General features: G+C 35.1%; 1 protein-coding gene across 1 annotated transcript; it reads left to right on the forward strand.

Moving 5' to 3' along the window:
- Positions 1-15317: 15317 nt before the first annotated feature.
- LOC104110893 (uncharacterized) lies at positions 15318-21702 on the forward strand. The gene is made up of 12 exons (XM_009620453.4): positions 15318-16188; positions 17008-17210; positions 17302-17499; positions 18035-18106; positions 18701-18796; positions 19106-19185; positions 19347-19422; positions 19517-19727; positions 20025-20221; positions 20459-20558; positions 20631-20720; positions 20832-21702. The coding sequence occupies exons 1-12, from the start codon at positions 15669-15671 to the stop codon at positions 21569-21571; spliced, it is 2583 nt and encodes an 860-aa protein (XP_009618748.1). The 5' UTR covers positions 15318-15668; the 3' UTR covers positions 21572-21702.
- The last annotated feature ends 559 nt before the right edge of the window (positions 21703-22261 follow it).

A 22261-nucleotide genomic window follows, 5' to 3' on the forward strand; every position in this document is an offset into this window, starting at 1 on the left:
TAGTTGGTTAAGTGTACTCCGCAGAAGTTGAGATTTAACTATAAAAGCGGTTCCACATGTGTGAAAGGCCTGGGCAGAATGTTTAAAAACAAGAGTTCGCGATTTTGGCTTCATTTCAACATTTTTAACTCGGTCTTAGGCGGTTTTGGAGAGGATTTTCGAATGGATTCTTGAGGTAAGCTTCTTGTACTCGTTTTTGTTCAATAATCTTGTTTCTTCACTGATTTTACACCTAGTTGGTGAGTTTTTGAGGTAAAATTTGGGGGTTTAAGGTTAGGGACTTGGAGAGTTAATTTTGGGGAATTGAATAGCCATTGGATGTCGTATTTTGATAAATTTGGTATGGTTAGACTCGTGAGTGAATGTGCTTTCGGGTTTTATGATTTTTGTCGGATTTCTAGACGCGGGACCGGGGGCCGGGTTTGGACCAATTTCGGATTTTGGCTTAAAATTCGTATTTTTCTTATGGAATTAATTCCTTTAGCCGTGTTGATTGTATTGTATTGCTTGTGGCTAGATTCGAGATGCTTGGAGGCCGATTCGCGAGGCAAGGGCATTTTGGAGTAGAGTTCTAACTTGGATTGAGATAAGTAACAGTTTTAAATCTGGTCCTGAGGGTTTGAAACCTCAAATTTTGTTTTTATATGATTGCTTGATGGTGACACACATGCTAGGTGACGGGCGTGTGGGCGTGCACCATGGGAATTGTGACTTGGTCCATTCCGTAGAATTGCAAAGTTGAATATCTTGTCGTTAGCTATATGCTCTCCCTGTGTTATAGAAATTTGACTGCAAATCATGTTAGGAGTCGTGCTTAGGCTATGTGATTACACTGTTGGGACCCGCAGAGATCGTGTACTGTTTGAATTAATTGCTAATTATTGTTTTGTACTCAGTCATGGTTCACTTGTGTATCATATATCAGTCTCTTCTTGTTTCTTGCTGATACATTACACTATCTTTGTTTGGACTGATTTTATTTATGATTTCTGAGAGCCCGAGAAGCTAGAGAGGTTGGTGACTGAGTTAGGGCATGAGTGCCGAGCTATGAGCTATATGTATATATGGATCGGGTTACACGCTGCAACGAGCCTTAGGGCTATATATATGGATCGAGTTGCACGCCGCAACGAGCCTTAGGGCTGTATATATGAATCGGGTTGCACGACGCAACGAGCCTCATAGCTATATATATATATATATATATATATATATATATATATATATATATATATGGATCGGGTTGCATGCCGCAACGAGCCTTATGGCTCTATATATGGGGTCGGGCTGCACGCCGCAGCAACATAGCGCTTGGGTTGAAGGAGCCCCTCCGGAGTCTATACCCTCCCAGTGAGCACAAGTACCTATTGTGTGTGAGTGTTGAGAATTGAGAGTCGAGTGATTGAGCTATTGAGAAAGATTGAGTGACTGTTGCCCTGAGAGGTTGTACTTGCTTTCATTTGTTGTTGCACTTAGCTGCTATACGTCATTGTTTTGAAACTCCTGGAAGATATTGTATCCGGTTTTACTTGAACTTGGTAATGTATAAACTAATTTGACTTAAATTGCTGGATTTGAAAGCATGTCTACTTTCTTGCTGAGATTACAGAAAACGAACTATAATTGTGTAGCTCGTCACTATCTTTCAGTTCCTTATTTATTATTGTTACTTACTGAGTTGGTTGTACTCACGCTATACCCTGCACTTCGTGTGCAGATTCAGGTGTTCCCGGTCATAGCGGGTGTTGATATTTGAGCAGCTGATCCCGGAGACTATCGAGGTAGCTGCATGACATTCGTAAGCCTTGACTCTCCTTTATTATCTTTATTTGCATTTCAGTTCTTATTCCTTAGACATTGTAGTAGACCGTTCCTGGTATAGATGATCATGTACTCGGTGATACCCCGATTTTGGGAAAGATTTGTACTACGTTGTGGATTTATTTCTGTTTTTTTTTTCAAAAAAAGTTTTTCTTAAAAATTAATTGCTTCCGTATAATTTTCAAAGCTTTTATTTGGTTGAACTGGTTGAATAGTTGGCTTGCCTAGTTCCACGATAGGCGCCATCATGACAGTTGATTTTGGGTCTTGACAATATCTTGCTAGCATATTGTTATACTCATAGTTCTAGCAAGATACATTAGTGCACCAATTGCACTAGACACAAAAACAAATCATGTGCGCCATGATCGCTCTAATTCACATAAGAATTTGCTAATCTTTATTTAATAAATTTCTTGGGAACCTTAATATGCTTCAGAACAATTTAAATCCTTCAACGTTTTCCATTATACGCATATCAAGTTTTTCATGTGTTGCCAGATTAAAATTTGAAATGACTACATCCACCACAAGAGAACATGTCTCTATATAATCAATATCAGGATATTTACAAATCTTCTTATGAACAAGTTGTCTTTATGTCTATCGACTTGACTTTTTTTTTCCGCACAAGAACACAATTTTACCTCCACTGGCATTATATTTTCAGGTGTTAGGACTATCCGTCCGACTTCACATTTTTCAGGCTAAGTCAATTTTCATTGCGTATTTTTCATTTGGCCAATCATTTATCTGTCCAAATTTCATGATAGATTTGAGCTCAAGATACTCGTGAATATTAATAATATTGAGCGCTACATTATATTAACAACATCGTCGACGATCATTTTCTATCGGTTCCATCATCACTCAATAAAGACATAACTTACCGAGATCTCAATAGTTTCAGGTACCTGAGCCTCTCCCATGAGGTCTTATAAAGTGTTATATCGTGGTGCTCTTATAGAGCACTTGCCTCCTTAGTATGACCATCTTTATCATTTGCTTCTCTCTTTTTTCAAGGAGTTTTATCTTTGGAACCGATTGGTTTGTTACGCTTCTTGCGTGCTATAGACTCTGTCCCTCATGGACTTTATTCTATTTGGAGCATTAGGAGCTGAAATATGATATTTAGCTTTGGGTCCGCAAATGCGTCTGACAATAATTTGCAAATGAATTATCACTTGAACTTCAAGCTCATATTTTCTTGTACGAGGATCTATATGTATTAATAATAATTCATTCCACGTATTACTTTCTCAGCTGCCCATTCCCCCCCCCCCCCCAATGTTGGGATCACCAACATATTTCCCAACCTTCTTTGGAAACCCATCTTTGTGCATTGTGGTGGCATAATTAAATCACATAACACATCCATATTTCTAAATAGAAATTATTTGGCTCCTGACCCTAAACCAATTTTGATAGGGAGAAATTTTCATAATTTGGCTAGATGCGTACAAGTGCTGTTGTATATTAAATAATACATTTGTAATGACCTCGTTTTGAGTATTACAGCCATGTTCCCCCATTTACTGCTCAATTTTTACTTTACAGTTATTATATAACTTGTTGGGATAATTGATTCGGGTCCGGTGAGGTCTTAGAATAAATGGGAACACTTAGTTCCAAAGTTTAAAACTTAAGTTGAAAAGGTTGGCTGGATGTCGACCTATATGTAAATGACTTGGGAATAAAGTTTTGATGATTCCAATAGCTCCGTATGGTGATTTTGAACTTAGGAGCGTGCCCGAAAAATTAATTAGAAGCCCGTAGTTAAATTAGGCTTGAAATGGCTAAAATAGAAATTTAAGTTTGGAAGTTTGACCGGGGAGTTGACTTTTTGATATCAGAGTCGGAATCCAGTTTTAAAAATTTTCATAGCTCCATTATGTCATTTATGACTTGTGTGCAAAATTTGAGGTTAATCGGAATTGAATTGATAGGTTTCGATATCGAATGTAGAAGTTAAAATTCGTTAGTTTTCATTAGGCTTGAATTTGGGTATGATTCACGTTTTTAGCATTTTTTGATGTGATTTGAAGGATCAACTAACTTCGTATGATGTTTTAGGACTTGTTGGTGTATTTTGTTAAGGTTCCGAGGGTCTTGGGTGAGTTTCGGATGGTTAATGGATCAAATTCGAACTTAAAAGAAATCTGAAAATTTTTGTCTTTTAGTGTGATCGCACCTGCAAGAGTCTAGGCCGCAGGTGCGGCAGGTGGAGCGCAGGTGTGGAGTTTGGAGGAAAGAAGCAGAGATTGCGAGTGCGAGGTCGGGTCAGCACCTGCGAGGTCGCAGATGCGGCGTTGGGGGCGCAGAAGCGAAGGGACCGCATGTGCGATGGTGAGTTCCGCAGAAGCGGAGCTTTAGCCGCAGAAGCGAGAAATTGAGCAGCAGGTGCGAAGGCACTGGGCAGTATACAAAACAGAGGAGTTCCGATATTTTTATCATTTTTGACATTTCAAGCACGGTTTTGGGCAATTTTTCAGAGAGAATTCACGAGAAATCTTGAGATAAGTCACTTGTGATCATTGTTAGTCAATAATATTGGATTATCATTGAGTATTTCGATTAGATTACATGTTTTTGAGGTGAAATTAGAGGATTTGGGCCTAGGGATTTCAAAATAAAATTTGAAAATTTGAGGGTCGAATTAATGTTGAAATTTGGTAAAATTGGTATGGTTAGACTCATGATTGAATGAGATTTCGGATTTTATAACTTTTGTCGGGTTCCGAGACGTAGGCCCCACATGCGATATTTGGGTGAAATTTTGAATTTTGATGAAAAATTTATATTTTTATATGGAATTAATTCCTATAATTTATTTTGACTAAATCGAATTATTTATGACTAGATTCGAGGCGTTTGGAGGCCGATTCGCGAGGAAAAGGCATTGCAGAGTAAAGAATTGCAGGGCTTGAGGTAAGTAACACTTCTAAACTTGGTTCTGAGGGTATGAATCCCCGAATTTGGTGTTATATAAATTATTTGGAGGTGACGCACACGATAGGTGACTAGTGTGTGGACGTGCACCATAAAAATTGTGACTTGAATAAATCCCGTGAAGTTGTAAAATTAAAAAATCATGTTATTACCCGAATATTCTCCACGTGTTAGGAAATCGAGCTGAGACTCGTATTAAAGATCATGATTAGGCTACGTGCCGATATTTTTGGGACCCACAGGGTCGTGTTGCTATAGAATTTAATTGTTTTAAAATTTATATTTCATACTCAGTCATGTTCATCCATTGTGAGAATATTTATGGGATCGGAGTTGCCCGCCTGCAGCAGGCCATATTGGCTTTATATTATTATTATATGGAACGGGGCTGCCCGCCTGTAGCATGCCTTATAGGTTTTATCATTATATGGATCGGGGTTGCCCGCCGGCAGCAAGCCATATCAGCTTTATATCACGCTTGGGCTGAAAGAGCCCCTCCGGAGTCTGCACCCCCCACAATGAGCGTAGATGATTTATATTCGGGATGGACTTCCGAGGGCATGGACTTGCCTTATTTATATATGTTTGGGATGGATTTCCTAGGGCATGGACTTGCCTTATTGATTTATAATTGTGATGAATTTTTTCCGGACATGGATCTTGTCCTAGTCATTTATATTTAGGGATAAATTTACCCCTGGGTTGGATTGGCCTTATACGGTACCGAGTCACTGACTGACAATTGGTGTATATATATATATGGGATGGATCTTCCCTGGGATGGTTTGGCCATATACAGTACTAAGTTTAACTGTTGAACTTGAAAGCATGCCTATATTTCTGTACTGTTATTTCTATACTGGAATGTACCTGCTGAGCTCGTCACTACTTTCAACCCAAAGGTTAGTCTTGTTACTTATTGAGTTGGTGGTACTCATACTACACTCTGCACCTCGTGTGCAGATCCAGGTGCTTTTGGACACGGCGACTGCTAGATTTCAGAGTGTTATCAATTGAAGACTATCAAGGTAGCTGCCTGGCGTCCGCTGACCTTGACTCTCTTTCTTTCAATTATTGTACCGTTCTATAATTTTGGACAGTATTTTTATCAGTCAGACCTTGTATTCATTTAGATGCTCGTGTACTCAGTGACACCGGTTTTGGGAGTGTTTTGTATCTGAAATTGTGAGGTTTTCTATGGAATTCAAATATTATATTTTCAAACTTAAGAGATTCTTGTGATTTATTGAGGTTATCGGCTTGTCTCGTATTGAGTTAGGCGCCATCACGACAAGTGAGATTTCTGGGTCGTGACAACATCTCATACCAAATTTTATTTTGGGAGTTTTATTCTCATAACCAATGGTTTAGCTATAATTGAAGGCATATAATTTCTGCTAAACCAACTTGAATTTAAACCAGCATTATCAAGATAAATCACCATAATTTATATTCTTGAACCGTGCTCTAATAATTTGAGCAAGCAACCTTGCAAAAGTCAAATTGCAAGTTGATAACAAATGCACATGTGATCATACAATAGATGCATATATTAAAATTATATAATAGTAAACGACACACATGGCAGGTGACTGGGCCCATATATTTATCATCTTTTATTCATTCCAGAAATCAAGGGATTCAATCCCAACCTTAACTAGTATATCATGAGAATAAGCAACACAAGAGAATTCTTGAAGAATCATCTATTTCTTCAATATACATGAATTCTTAATTAATTTGCGCATCATAATTGAACCGGGATGGCCAACCGATCATGCCAACTAATATTTGTTTTAGTAAACATCTAGTTTACTTGGCATATGATTCCATTAACATGCTTATACTTGTGTAGTACAAATAGAAGAAAAATCGGGTGACCTTTTATATTTACTCAATATGATTAAAGTAATATGAAGATAATAAATCTTTCTTTCATTTATAGTCTCAATATGCCAACTACTTTGACTAACATAGTTGAAACTCAAAAAGTTTCTTTTGAGACTTATTACAATATCAATATCATGAACAATTTCATGCATACGGGTAGTAATAGACTAGCTCTTTCATAGCTTTTAATTAATTTTGTACTGCAAGATCTTTTGTCACACCATCCATATGTTGAATGTCTCCTTCACAGATAAAATCATATCATAATGATTGTCACGGTCAAAATCATCATAAGCAAAATTATTTATTACTTTAATTTTGCCTTTAATAACCTTTTATAAGACATGGCAAAATATTTTCGGCATACCACATGTACGCGACCAATACCATATTCATGTAACCACACAGTAATGTTCATTATTTGTCTTTCTCTCAAACCTGCCGTAGGGGTTGTAGTATTTATTCAACCATGCATACGAATATTCTTATGCATAATTTGCATCAGATATATATTTTCACACATTCACTTTCAAGAATGAGTCTGTATTTACAATGCTTATCACAAGTCACATTTTCAAGGTACGGACTATAATCATCTAAACGTGCCTCATATTAACAAATCACATTGATACATATTTTCTTCATCTTTGAAGGATTATTTTGAGAACCCTTATTGTTCTTCTTTTACAATTACCATTATGATGACTATTATTATTTTGGTCTTTACACGCCCACGTTCATTCGTCAACCACTTGTCTTTATATAGACTTATTATGCATCGCTGTCACACCTCTTTTTTTCGAAGAATAGTAAAAGTTTTCCGATTAAAGTAACATTGTTCGAAATAAAATTATTTATTTAATCAGAGTCGCCACTGGGGATAATTATTATGGTATCCCAAGTCACCGGTTTATTTTAAAAATCTCAAATCGAGGAAACTGACTCTATTTATGGTTCGCGAACACAGAAGACCGGGTAAGGAATTCTGTTAACCCGCGAGAAGGTGTAAGGCACTCCCGAGTTCCGTAGTTTTAGCACAATCGCTTAACAATTAATACTTGGCCTAATTATCTAATTTATTACCTGTTTTAAACATATTGTGCATTTTACCGTTGACCGCTTTTAACTGAATTTTAATCGCTTTTAGTATTTATGGAGTTATTTCTTGAACAAGTTATGATATCGTACACTTGTCGTTTGGGTACACATTGCAAATCGCGCCACGTGAAATGCACCCGCGATTTACAATATGTTTATTATTATTATTATTTGAAATTATGGTCAAGTCGCGTGAAACGCACACTTGAATTGGGGTTTACGTATCATGACTATACCACGGGAACCGTATCCACATTCACGATAATTTAGTATGAATCACGCCTAAAGCACACTACGATATTCATGAATTATTTTATTCCTGTTAGATTTGAGGTTATTGTGAGGCATGAGAATTATGAAATTATGGTAGAGGAAATGAAGTAAATTATTTATGAAAAGGTGGGCTAGCTTATTAAGAAGAAAGATGGCCAGCTATGTCATTTATGAGTTTGGGCCTGGCATGACTAAGTCCTTTGGCCCAAAACCTGCTAAAAGAAGTTGGTTCAATACTCTACTCTAAACCCAATTGACTGAATGATCTAATTACTTTTTATAATACTAAACCCCAAATCTTTGGCTTAAAGTCCAAATTGTACATCACAGATTTCATCATAGTTCCCTTTAAACTGCTAACAAATAGAAAATGACTTAAATCAATTTGTGCAAGTTCCGAAAAGAAAAAGAAAGAAGAACGAAAAATTAATGAATAAATTAAAAAAAAAAACTCAAACATTCAGTACATATTCACAAGGACAGTTCCGCTCATATCCTTGTGGCAAAAGAAAAATATGATTTCAATTTTCACAAACTTAAACACATCCAAAAGTTAATCATTAAATGAACTAAATAATCAAACTCATATAGCATGACAAAAGAAATTTAATCCACTTTTCACATATTACATAAATCAAAGTCATTTATTCATATACTTAAGAATCGATTTGAGAATACAGTAAAAAATCAAACCTTAACTTCTGAGAAGAAAATCGGATCAAAACAAAAGAAGACCGACTAACCGAAGTTGTGAGCGAGAACCTCGAACGACTTTGAACTTGTCGGAAAAACTCAAATCTCGACGGTGAAGAAGATCAAACTGCTGCGCATACTTGAACGGTTTTGGGGCTGTCTTTGAGGTATTGTTTTACTGCATTTTTGGGTGTTTGGGAGACTGTTTATATGGATTTTTGCAGTTGTTTATGAGGGAGATGAAGCTAGTTTTTTGGGTGGCAGAAGGTCGCGAGAAAGACGGGTTTACAGTTGTAACACCCCGAAAAAATTCAAAGTATTTAAGTGTAAGGCCTGGTAAAATTTACAAAGAAAATAATGCTTCATGGTGCCGGACTAGGCTTACGTGTTTGAACAATGTACCGAAAAGTAAAGGAAATTTTTTGGCGGAAAAGTGCATTTCTGCGGTCCATTATGCGACCGCAGAATCACTTTGCGGACCGCATAATGGCCGCAGAGTGAGGTAGTTAATTGGGTCAGTTGGAAGCAATTATACGGTCGACTATGCGACCGCATAACTGTTATGCGGTGCATTATGCGACCGCATAACAGTTATACGGACCGCATAGTGACCGCATACACAGACAGTTCTTTTGGCTATTTTGTAATCAATTATGCGATCGCATACCTTGTTCCGGAGCTCCATTTTTGGGTTTTTAAAACCCGACCCTATTTCATTAAATACACTTTTTGGGCTATTTTTGAGACAAAATTTGATATTTTAGAGTGTGAGAGAGTGCCCTAGAGTGAGAAGGTGTTCTTCAATAATTTTTCTTCAATTCTTGCTCAAGTTTTGGAAGATTAAGAAGGGAAGCTCACTAAGTCTTCATCCTAAAGGTAAGATTCTACACCCTAAACCCTAATTTCAAAATCTTCTAAAAATGGGTAACTAGAAAGATAATATTTGGGCATAAAAGTGGTTTATTTTACATGCATGTGTTATCAAAGGGTGTAGAAAGATTATTGAACTAAAAATGATAAAGATTAGGTTGTGGGATGATGGAATCCTTCATAAAAAGGACAATAAAACCGTATGCACACCTAGTGTTTGATAACATGCTCAAGTGAGCTAAAACCATGATCATCTTCCTAATTTTGATTCAATTTGTTATATTTCTACAATAGATTGAATTTGCTAAGAATTCCGGAATATTTTAGAGTTTAAGGAAGCTCAATTGAGGTATGTTGGCTAAACTCTTCTTCAAGAGTTGGAATTCTCATTATCCTTATAAGTTCCGAGATGTTGATTATAAATCGAGTATTTCGATAAGATTTGTGATGAAGATATGTGTTTAATTCATATTTCAAATGCTCTTATCATATTGCATTATAAATTGAGAATGTGTCCCAAACTATGGATTACGTATCCACATGTTCTAACTTCTAGTGGTGATTTATATGAGAGTTATTATGCCAAGTTGTGTAGAGATTGCGATTGTGATACACCTCCACCCGCATACATTGGGGTGAGGCGGCATGACCGCTTTGTGTGGGGATTATGGTATAGAGATTGTGATTGTGACACACCTCCACCCGCATATATATTGGGTGAGGCGGCATGACCGCTTTGTGTAGGGATTATGATATTGTGGGACTGCACCTCCACCCGCTTATATTGGGATGAGGCGGTACGGCCGCTTTGTGTATGGTTTTGGTATTGTTGTGGCACCACTACCCGCATACATTGGGGTGAGGCGGCATAGCCGCTTTATGTAGGTTCTTGGTACTGTAGTTATACATCCACCCGCATACATTGAGGTGAGGCGGTAGGGCCGCTTGATTAGAGTTATGGTATTGTACGTACACCTCCACCTGCATACATCGGGTGAGGCGGCGGGGCCACTTTGTGTGAAGATGGTTATAGATGATCTCATCTTAAATCCTATAAATGTTGTTGATAGCTTTTAATAAGATTGCTATGGTTGAGATGGTTATCTATATTATTCTATTGCCGCACTGGTTCATCATAATTATCTTATATTTCTAAATTCTTAAATTGGTGTTTAGTTTTCATACTAGTACTATTCGACGGTACTAACGTCCCTTTTGCCGGGGGCGCTGCATCTTTAAATGGATGCAGGTGGTTACACAGCAAGAGACATTAATCAGTGACAGCAGTACACCTTCTTCTCAGCTGACTTGGTGAGCCCCACTTCATCCCTGGGTCATGTATCTTTTGTTCTTTATGTATTATGGTTGAGGTATAGCCAGGGCCTTGTTGCCAACATTATCATTGTACTCTTCTTCATCTATAGAGGCTTCGTAGACATAGTGTGGGTTGTGTATTGGTGCTGAAAAAGACAAACTATGCTATGTTGTGGTTGTATTACTTGTCCATTTGAGACTTTAAAAATGGTGAAACTTATGGTAAGAAATTGGGAATTACAAACATGACCATTTTATCGTTTAATTAAGGAAAATATATGTTCTCTTTGTTCATGAATGAGTTTGGGTAGAAGGAATCTAACAGGCTTGCTCGGTCGGGTTCACTCGGTTGACACGCTCCTCGATTTTGGAGCGTGACAACAGTGGCCTTAAATAGCTCTTGCTGCTGCATTTTCTTTCTTCCCAGCTGATGTGCAGCTCTTTTTTTGGGCTCCTAGAGCTCTAGGTTTTCTATCTTTTTCTTTAGGTATCCTCTATTGTGTACTATATATAGGGAATATTTGTACAATGTCTATACAGAGGGTGAGGAGTGAAGGCGTGAGCTTGCTTTGGTTAGGGGATAAGGACGGGGGAATCCGTTAGGGAATTTTTGTGAGAGAATCAAAATGTGAATATTGGGGATAAGATGAAAGGAATGTGGAGAAATATTTTTCCAAAACTGAAATGGCCTACCATGAGAATTTTGGATAAAAAAGAATCAAACTTTCTTATGAAACTTTGTCATTTTGTGGTGAGGTGGCATAATCTCATTTGCTCACCCTTTTATTTTTGGTTGATTTTTTTTTCTTGAAAAATAAAATAAAAAAAAAAAATCTACTCCTACTTATAAATCAAAAATAGCAAGGTAAAATTACTATATACTCAATATTTAATGATTAAAACCTCTCGCTTAAAATTAAACTGAACTTGACAAAAATATATATTTTGGAAATTTTTCTTTCTTTGTAACTGAAAATAACATTAATATCTGAGAGCATGACTATTTTTGTTGATTTTTAATTTTCTTAAGTAAAACCTATAAAGGGTAAAACAAAAGTTAAAATATGTAAATTAAACTTAAAACGATTTACATATTAAAAAGCGGTAAAAAATTTAAATATGATAAAAAATTAGGTGCTCACAACTGCTTCCACATTCTTTTCATAGAACGGAGCAAATCAAGTGGGATGAGCTTCATGATTCTTTCATCAAAAGCATATTATTTTGCATCAGTCATCATTATTATCATAAATTGGTGCATTGGGACTCAAACCCAATGTCTTTCCCTCATAATGGTATGTTAGGCCAAAATATGATTGGACTCAAACCCAACTCTTATAATCAAGGTGCAACAGGACCCAAACCCGATATCTTACCCTCATGATGCGCGGGGAAATGAACCCACCGTCTTATTCTTATATAACGTTTATCACAAATTGTCTCGTTCACTTTAGGAATTGGAACATAATTTTACATAACCATAAATTCAAACTTTAGTAAGTTCAACATAGTAAACAATATCGTAATAAATAAGTGAATTAAAAATGATAAGAAATATTATCAATGAAAGTTTTGATCCAATACATATTTGTGTACTAATATACTATATGTAAACTTATCAAAATCAAATGTTATCTTCATTCGTGGCCCGTGACTGGAAGATTTTTTTTTTATTATTCTTCTTCACAAGCAATGAAAATATTAATCTAGATGAATAACATAATTAAAAGAGATATATATGTCAAAATAAGAAAGTATGTAACATATATTGTATTGAAGCCAGGAAGACAAGTAATCTTAAATATTAGAACGGGTAAGAAAATTTTCTAATCGTTTTAAACAATTCAGAAAGTAAGTTTCAATAAACACTAATCATCACACTAAATGTTACGTCAAACTCAAATGGCAAAATACTTGGTAATTGGACTTAATTCTTACTGGTTAACGTGTCTCAATAGCTATTAAGCTCAATATTAACAATATCATTTATGAACTACTAGAACTAACTATTGTATCAAACATTTCCTTTGCAAATAATTAAACATTCTGGAACGTATGCTTCGTGAAGGTTAAAAACAAAACATGTAGGCAATATATAAAATTTTATTGGTCAGAGAGTTTAATAATTATATATATATATATATATATATATATATATATATATATATATATATATATATATATATATATATATATAAATCTGGTAGGTGGGGTCACTTTTTGTTTGATAAATTAAAACCATTAAGGCATCAACCAAATATTATGATTGGATTCTGCTTTATATACGAAACAAATGATCATTCTGCTTTGTATGGTTATATAGAAGTGATTATAATCACAAATAAAACTTAAAGCAAATTTCACATAAAAATGCATAACTTTAAAAACAAGTACCTTTTTCCGAAGAGAAAAACACAAACTTAAAAAGAGTTAGCAAACCAAAAAGGGGATAAAGTAATATTGGAACATATCATCTGATTTGCTTCAATGAGCAGCACCATCAAACAGTTCAATCTCAAGGAGAAAATCAAATTCAATTTGAAGGCAACAATAGGGGCTGACTCGTGTTGATAACGTGTTATAATATATAGTTCAAAGTAACAATATAGAACTAGGAAAAACAAGCTAAGAGATATAGAGAAAAAAAGAGGAGAGATTCTTATTTCTTCTTCAATTGTGTCATATTTCCTGTCCATTACAAGACATTTATATAAGCATGAAAAGTGAAGAATCACTATTGTTAAAATAGTGAGTGGAATGACCATTATTTAGTGGAATGACCACTAGTGAGAGAAATGACCACTATTGAGTGGAATAGTCACTACATAAATATGTCATTGAATATTTTATTAAACATTTGAGAGGAAGATCATGCGGGCGGTGGTTATAGAGATAATGGAGAAGAATAATGAGCATTACTCCTTTGATGGTTATGGACATCCACCATAATTTAAGATTTTATCCCAGAAGATATTTATTTAATAGGATGATCTCCCTGAATGATAAGTGGGGAAGGGAGTTGAGAATTTGACTAGGAATTGGAACACATCATGAGTAGTCACTTTTAAACTTTACAAATCATAAGGCAATATAAAAAAAGGAATGACAGTCAAATTCCTTTATAACAATTATTATTTATAATAATACTTTATTATAATGATTAAATTTTTTATAAAATATTTTTTTATTTTATGTTATAATATATATTTTATATAATAATACTTTATTATAATATTCAAAAAATATCGAAATAAATTATACGGTTATAAATAGATTTGATTGTATTATTTAAGCGTGAAAGAGTTCTAAAGTCCCACGCAACAAACATATGGCTCCTATTACTGCTCCACTCAATACTAGTTTTATCTAACAGAAAAGAAAAATCATAACAATTCTCTCTTTTTCAGCCTTATAAAGCTTAAATTCTATCAAATTTTCATAAGATTATCTCTAACAACTTTTTTATACAACATCTCTTAACAACTTCAATAGTGTTAATTTCCTTCTTTTTCACTTACTCTGTCCGTCTAGTTATTTAGTGTATTTTTTGTTACTGTCATTTATACCATAATACAAATACAAATTAAACTGATATCTTAAATTCCATACCAGTCAAATACGAGGCATAAAATGTATTAAAATTTTGGCACCTCTTTCCAAGTCAACTATACACAAAAATCGCCAAGTTTAGGTGCCTTCTCTTATGTATTTGGCCATTTGTAATTCTATTCGTGATACTCTAAAGTCAAATCTAATGAATATATGAAATGTGTCTTTACATAAAATATTATCACTTAGCGTGGTTAATTATTACACTTTCTTAGCTCACTTTATACTTAACTATAGTAAACTATATGGTTTGCTATAAACACCAATATTTATATCCCTATAAACCCATGTGTTTATTGTTTACCTACAAAAATCAATGTGAACATTTGATTTTTAGTAAAAGTGAAACCATTTGCTAAAACTCAAGTTTGTTACTATTAACTTTTGTCTTCTTGTTTTAATTGCTAAAATAGTACTCTTTCCGGTTCACAATAAGTAATATTTTTTTTTTTTTTTGTGGTCCAAAATAAGTGATTTTTCAGATTTTAAGAATGAATAAATTAATTTTTTCCTACAATTGCCATTGGAATAAATAGTATTGGAGTATGTATTAGAGTGTTTATGTGAAGAGATATTAAATGTTAATATAATTAATTTTATTGTTAATTCATGTTAAAAAGTGAATTTCTTAATCGGTGTTAAAACAACTAAAAAAAAAATCAGTTATTGTGGAGCAGAACTGAGTATAGTAAGCTTTATTTAACAGATAAGATTCTTGATTATGGGGTTAAGCACTTTTCTAGTACTTGACTTTTGGTTGCTTTCTCTAGTATTTAATAACTTTGAAAGTTCAGTTTGAAGTCCTTTTTTCAAGATTTGTTGTTTAGTCATTTTTATCACCGGGTTCTCATTTTCTTGTTTTATTTAATTCCTGCACTATTCTGTTGTTTTTTGCTTTTATTAGCTACCAAAAGTATTTGTTAGCAGATAAATTTGTATAAATAAAAGAAACCATTCTTGATTTCACAAGACTCTGGTATTTGGTTAGCTCAATTGTCAGCATTCTTTATTGAATTAAGTTAGTGGGGTTGGTTTTTCTCTCTTCTATTCAAGAAAGATTGAGTCTTTCTTGGAAAATTTTACCTTTTTTTTTAGTGGGGTTTAATTTTTTCCATTTCTTTAGAATTCTTGGTAAGGGATCATTGATCAATATGAAATCTTTAGTGTTCTTCAAGTTGTTTAGAGTGCTGATTTTGTCTCTGTTATTTGTATGTGTTTTGAGTAAGGAGTGTACTAACACTTTTACTCAACTGTCATCACACACTTTTAGATATGATTTATTGTCCTCAAATAATGAAACCTTGAAAAAAGAGATTTTTAGTCATTACCATTTGACTCCTACTGATGATTCAGCTTGGTCTAATTTACTTCCTAGGAAGATTTTAAGGGAGGAGGAAGAATTTAATTGGATCATGATGTATAGAAAGATAAAGAATTCTGGTGAATTGAAAGAAATTGATGGTTTATTGAATGAGGTTTCACTCCATGATGTGAGATTAGAGCCTAATTCAATGTATGGAATTGCTCAACAAACTAATTTGGAGTATTTGTTGATGTTAGATGTTGATAGATTGGTTTGGAGTTTTAGGAAAACAGCTGGTTTTGAGACTGTTGGTGAACCATATGGAGGTTGGGAGGCTCCAAATGGAGAGCTTCGCGGTCATTTTGTCGGTTAGTTCTGTTTTATATCTTTTAGCATTTGACTTATTTTTATTAGTTGTAATAGATGATGTGAATTCCGCCTTTATGAGATTGTTCACATTGCCTATCCCAAGCCCGGATAAAGGAGCGAGAGTTGCAGTAGGTTGACAGTCAGCATAAAACTAGTCAATTTATTATGAAATCCTCAAAATACTAAATGTATCATTGGGACGTGCTCGCTTAGGCAAACTCTACATTTTATATAATATTGGTCTGCGTTGATCATAAATGGAATGACATGATCAGTCATGATTCATATATCCGACCCCAACTTGCTTGAGATTGAGGCATAGTAGTAGTAGTAGTGGTTGTTGTGTTGTAATTGATGATGTGCATATTTACGTATGGGATTTTGTTTGTTCGCAGTACTTCTGATTTTCGTGTTGAATTGGAAGAAGAGTCGAAATATCTTTTCATTACAGTAATTGAGATGGCCTCTTAGGACAGAATTTTCCAAACAATTTGATTTTACTGTCTACTGTTTAATGCTGCATATCTGTGCTGTTGTATGCATTAAATACTTCATGAATATGAATTGTTATTGTGGCCGCTTTTTGTTGATCTCCTGAATGTATAATCTGTTACAATCTTTGTTACATGATTCAAGAATCAAACTCAATAGGTACCTGATGTTACTTTGAGAAACAACTATTTGTAATATTTCAGAATATGTTCCTTTTTGATCATTTTTATACAAACTCGTATCATTTTGCTTCATCAAGTTTATTTCTTATATGTTATATCCATGGTATATTATATTTTAACTGATATTCTTTTTGTAACTTTTAGGTCATTACCTTAGTGCCATGGCACAGATGTGGGCTAGCACCCACAACGACAGTCTTGAAGAGAAAATGTCAGCAGTTGTTTCTGCACTATCTGCTTGCCAAGAAAACATGGGTACAGGGTACCTTTCTGCCTTTCCATCTGAGCTATTTGACCGCTTTGAAGCTATAGAACCAGTATGGGCGCCATATTATACGATTCACAAGGTGGATGTGCTTCCGGATTCGATTCTTGTTACTTATCGACATATTTTTTGCTCTTGAATAAATGGTTTTACTCAAATTGGACTTTTGACAGATATTGGCAGGTCTTTTGGATCAGTATACTTTAGCGGGCAATGCTCAAGCTTTGAGAATGACTACATGGATGGTTGATTACTTCTACAATCGGGTGCAAACTGTGATTTCGAAGTACACCATTGAAAGGCACTGGGATTCATTAAATGAAGAAACTGGCGGCATGAATGACGTTCTTTATAGGCTGTACAGAGTAACGGTGCGTATATTTTGCCCAGTACACAGTCTAACCTTTCCTATCATAATAGTTTCAGTTCACTAATTTATTGTCAAATGTCAACAGATAAATCAAATACCTATTGAGTGCAGTGAACTTTGATAAAAATTGTAGATTTCGCCATTTAGGGGCTTGAATCTGCATTTTCTGCCTTTGCATTGTTATTTCATGATTCCGACCAACCTTCAACAACAACAACAACAACAAACAACCCAGTGTATTCCCACAAGTAGGGTCTGGGGAGGGTAGTTAGTACGCAACCTTACCCCTACCTTATGCAGGTAAAGACGTTGTTTCCGATAGACCCTCGGCTCATTCCGACCAACCTTCATTGTTATATATTGTGCTTTAGTAAATCAGGTAAAATTGCATAATTTCATATAAGCTATTTTTTGGCAAAATGCAGCTTTTCCGAGCAGATATGCATATATTCTCGTTGTGTATCATCTGTCTTGTCTCTTACAACTATTGTTTTTGAATAATCCTGTTTTTTATCCTCCTATAAATGCTATTTCAGGGAGACTCAAAGCACTTATTGTTGGCTCACCTTTTTGACAAACCGTGCTTTTTAGGGCGCTTAGCTGTCAAGGTACAAATCCTTGTTCTCTCCAAATTTTCATTCATTGTGACAGACTAAATATCGACTAGTATCTATTCTCATTACTTTCTATAATTCAACTAATTGCTGTCTTGAATTTAACTGGAACATCTCATTTGCCCAAGATATTAGTATGAATCAAATTCCTTATTGGGAAAGTCATTTGACTTGTCTTTTCTTGGACAGACTTCCATTTTTCTTTAGATTTTGTGTAGAAGTTCAAATCAGTCTTGCTATTAGAAAATGACCTTTTTGGATCTCTTACGTGTAAAAGACAAATCTCTTACGTGTAAATGTAAATCTCCCATGTGTAAAAAAAAAGAGGTAGGGTCATAAAACTAAAACAAGTTTGTAAAGAGCCACAAAACCAATTGACCCGTGCTTTTGTATGTTGATAGCTGAGTATCAAACGTAAAGGTAGTATCGCCATAGTTGCTTATGTAACTAAATATGGCTTTTAATCATATAATGTCTGTTTTCCTTTGGGTTTAGGCTGATTATCTATGATCCATGATTACTACCAGTTGGATGTGTGACCAACATTAACTTTATTGCTTGATGTCTTTTTTGTTTTTCTTTCTTCAGGCCGATGATATATCAGGTTTTCATGCAAATACGCACATCCCAATTGTAATTGGATCTCAACTGCGTTATGAGATTACTGGTGATCCACTTTACAAGGTAAACTATTTTGCTTTTGGAAGTCTATCTTCTCAGGGATAAGCTGTTTCTGCAGTTCCAGAATTTCCAGTTTTCCCTTTCAGTACTAGAATTGCAGATGTCATGTCTCTTTTGCCTGCTACAAAATCTAACAGATATAGGCTTTTTTCTTTTCTTTTTCTTTTGTTATTCTTGTTAGAGAATAAATTACGCAAAAAGGTGTGACGTAGGGCATTGAGAACATATCACGATGTGAGTATATTTAATGACATCAATCCTGATTAAGATAGTTTCTCACAACATTTCATTGTGTTTGTAAATCCTTAATAGGAAATCGGGATGGTTTTCATGGATATTGTCAATTCTTCCCACAGCTATGCAACTGGAGGGACATCAGTCAATGAATTTTGGTAAATACAGTCTAATTAATCTAATTTTTGATAAATCAGTTCTATTATTTGTCAATTAAGCATATTATGCACAAAGTTAATGTATAATGTGCTCCTTTCTTTTTCTCACTTCATTTAAAGTTCTTTATTTCTCTCCTTCTCTTCTATACCAACCTGAGCAGGTCCGATCCGAAGCGGTTGGCGAGCACACTAAATACGGAGAATGAGGAATCCTGTACTACCTATAATATGCTGAAGGTGTGCTCATGAAGTTGTTTCATTTTCGCTCCTAGGGAAGAGAGGTTATAGTGCCTTATGTGTTTATTCATGCATAAATGCTAAACGTTTGTAGGTTTCGCGCCACCTGTTCAGATGGACCAAAGAAATGGCATATGCTGATTATTACGAGCGAGCATTAACAAATGGTGTGCTCAGCATCCAAAGGGGAAGAGATCCTGGAGTGATGATATACATGCTTCCACTTCATCGTGGTGGTTCTAAGGCTCGGAGCTACCATGGATGGGGATCTCCGTTTAATGACTTTTGGTGCTGCTATGGAACAGGTGTTAGAATCAATATCCACTCCAATTTTCCATCCTTCTTCTCTGGCAAAGAACACGTCTTCTTTAAGTTCTCAGAAACATCTCAAATTCCTTGTTAAAACTTCCTCTGGTTCTCATTATCTCTTACAATGTGGCAGTGCAAATTCTTTTTACGCCTGCTACTTCACATGCTAATATCAAATTTCTGACATTCCAATTTTACCTCGGAGATCCATAGCTTTTTTCTAAGGACGGATCTATAACTAATAAAACCAGAAAATGAATTTAATTTGTAGTTTTCCTTTTTGTCCTGTGTAGGAATTGAATCATTCTCCAAGTTGGGAGATTCTATATATTTTGAAGAGAAAGGGAATTCTCCAGGCCTTTATATTATCCAGTATATATCTAGCTCACTTGATTGGAAGTCCGGGCAAGTTCTGGTGAGTCAGAGTGTAGAGCCTGTTGTTTCGTGGGATAATCGCCTTCGAGTGACAATTACAGTCTCCTCAAAGGGGGTACGCATTCTAATTTATTTTGTCCCTTTGATATCTTTCCATTCGTTGAGAACTTTATTTGGCAATAGTACCTCAAATTGCGTCTCTCATTTCGTTGGGAACTTCATTACTATTCCATAGGATGCACTAGGTACAATGTTGTGTTTTCTGCAAAGTTCCCATTAACCCTTTACCTTTGTTGAAAATACTGCTATTGGAACATAAACTATTACATTCTTTCGATATTGTTTCATTCAGAGTGCATCATCTACATTGAATCTGAGAATACCAAGTTGGACAGATTCAACTAGTGCAAAAGCATCTCTGAACGGAGAGGATTTGTCTCTACCCCCACCAGGTCGGAATTTTATCATGTCAATTTTTCACCTAGATAATGCCCTTTCTATAATTTTCTGACTTTTTGACGCAGGTAACTTCCTAACGATAACCCGGAGTTGGGGCTCAGGTGACATAATCACCCTCGAGCTGCCCATGAGTCTTGGGACAGAAGCCATTAAAGGTAGTAAAATTAAGACGTTTCTTTGTCTTATCGATGATATATGTTCTATTCATAAAAGCTAAAGGATCATATAGTTTAGCTGCTGATGAATTCTTGTATATGGTGCTTCAGATGACCGGCCAGAATATGCATCGATACAAGCAATTCTTTATGGTCCATACCTTCTTGCTGGCCATTCTAGCGGTGATTGGGACGTCGAAACAAAGTCAGCCACTCCACTTTCAGATTTGATAACTCCAGTTCCAGCTGACTATAATTCTCATTTAATATCTCTCACACAAGAATCTGATAACGCAACATTCGCTCTAACAAGCACAAATCACTCGGTTCAAATGGATATGTACCCTGAAGCCGGAACAGATTCTGCTCTCAGTGCTACCTTCAGACTCATCTCAAATGATAAAGTATCTGTCAAGCTTTCCGAACCACAAGATTTTTTCGGGAAACTAGTCATGTTAGAGCCCTTTGATTTTCCCGGAATGTTCATAACTCATAAAGACCAAAGTCTGGCGATCACTGAGTCCTCAGATGGCGATGGTTCTTTGTTCCGTTTGGTTGCTGGATTGGATGAGAAGGATGGGACAGTTTCGTTAGAATCTGATGCACAAAATGGTTGCTACATCTATAGTGGTGTGGACTACAAAGACATTTCAAGTGTCAAACTAAACTGCAATTCAGAGTCCTTAAGTGATGAATTCAAACAGGCAGCAAGTTTTAAGTTGGGAAATGGGATTACTCAGTATCATCCTATTAGTTTTGTGGCAAAAGGGGCTATGAGAAACTTTGTTTTAGCACCATTACTTAGCTTTAGAGATGAGTCTTATACTGTGTATTTCAACATTCAATCATAGTGGTAGTAAAGGGAGGCTAAGAGTTGGTTCATATAACAATAACCCTAACAGCTTGTTTGGATGGTTGTTATATATTGAATTGTATCGTATTGTTATTTTAAATACAATATTTGTTTTTATTGTTACTTAAATTTTATTGTATCGTATCGTTAAATCTATCGTTAGGTAGCGACCAAAAGTGTCTATTTATGGAACGACAAATTTGGTATGGTGGTGTCATTTCCTTACTTTTTTCTCTCATCTTACTCTTCCTTATAATTAAATAATCATATTTTATTCTTTACCCTACTTTTTTATATAATAATTCTACTTTGTATCCTATTTTTTTTTTAGTAATGTTGCAAGTTTATTCTTCATAGTATTGGTGAGTGACATCATAAAACGACGACAAATGATACAATCTATCAAAACGTTGTATTCATCAAACATACAATACAATGCAGTACAATATAATATGACATATTGTGAAATGACATGTAACAACAATCCAAATAAGTTGTAAGTTGTAAGTTGTCGTTTGGTTTGTTGTTTTAACATATACAACCCCAACATAAAATTTCGCTACAATGTTTGGTAGATCAAGAAAAAATAATCACTGCTTAACTTAATACAAGGATTGGTTGGTCTTATTAGAATCTGCATTACTAATATCCATGTAAGTTATGCATGAATTTATATATATTATTTATG

The sequence above is a fragment of the Nicotiana tomentosiformis genome, chromosome 11 (assembly GCF_000390325.3).
Source record: "Nicotiana tomentosiformis chromosome 11, ASM39032v3, whole genome shotgun sequence".
NCBI classification, from domain to species: Eukaryota; Viridiplantae; Streptophyta; class Magnoliopsida; order Solanales; family Solanaceae; genus Nicotiana; species Nicotiana tomentosiformis.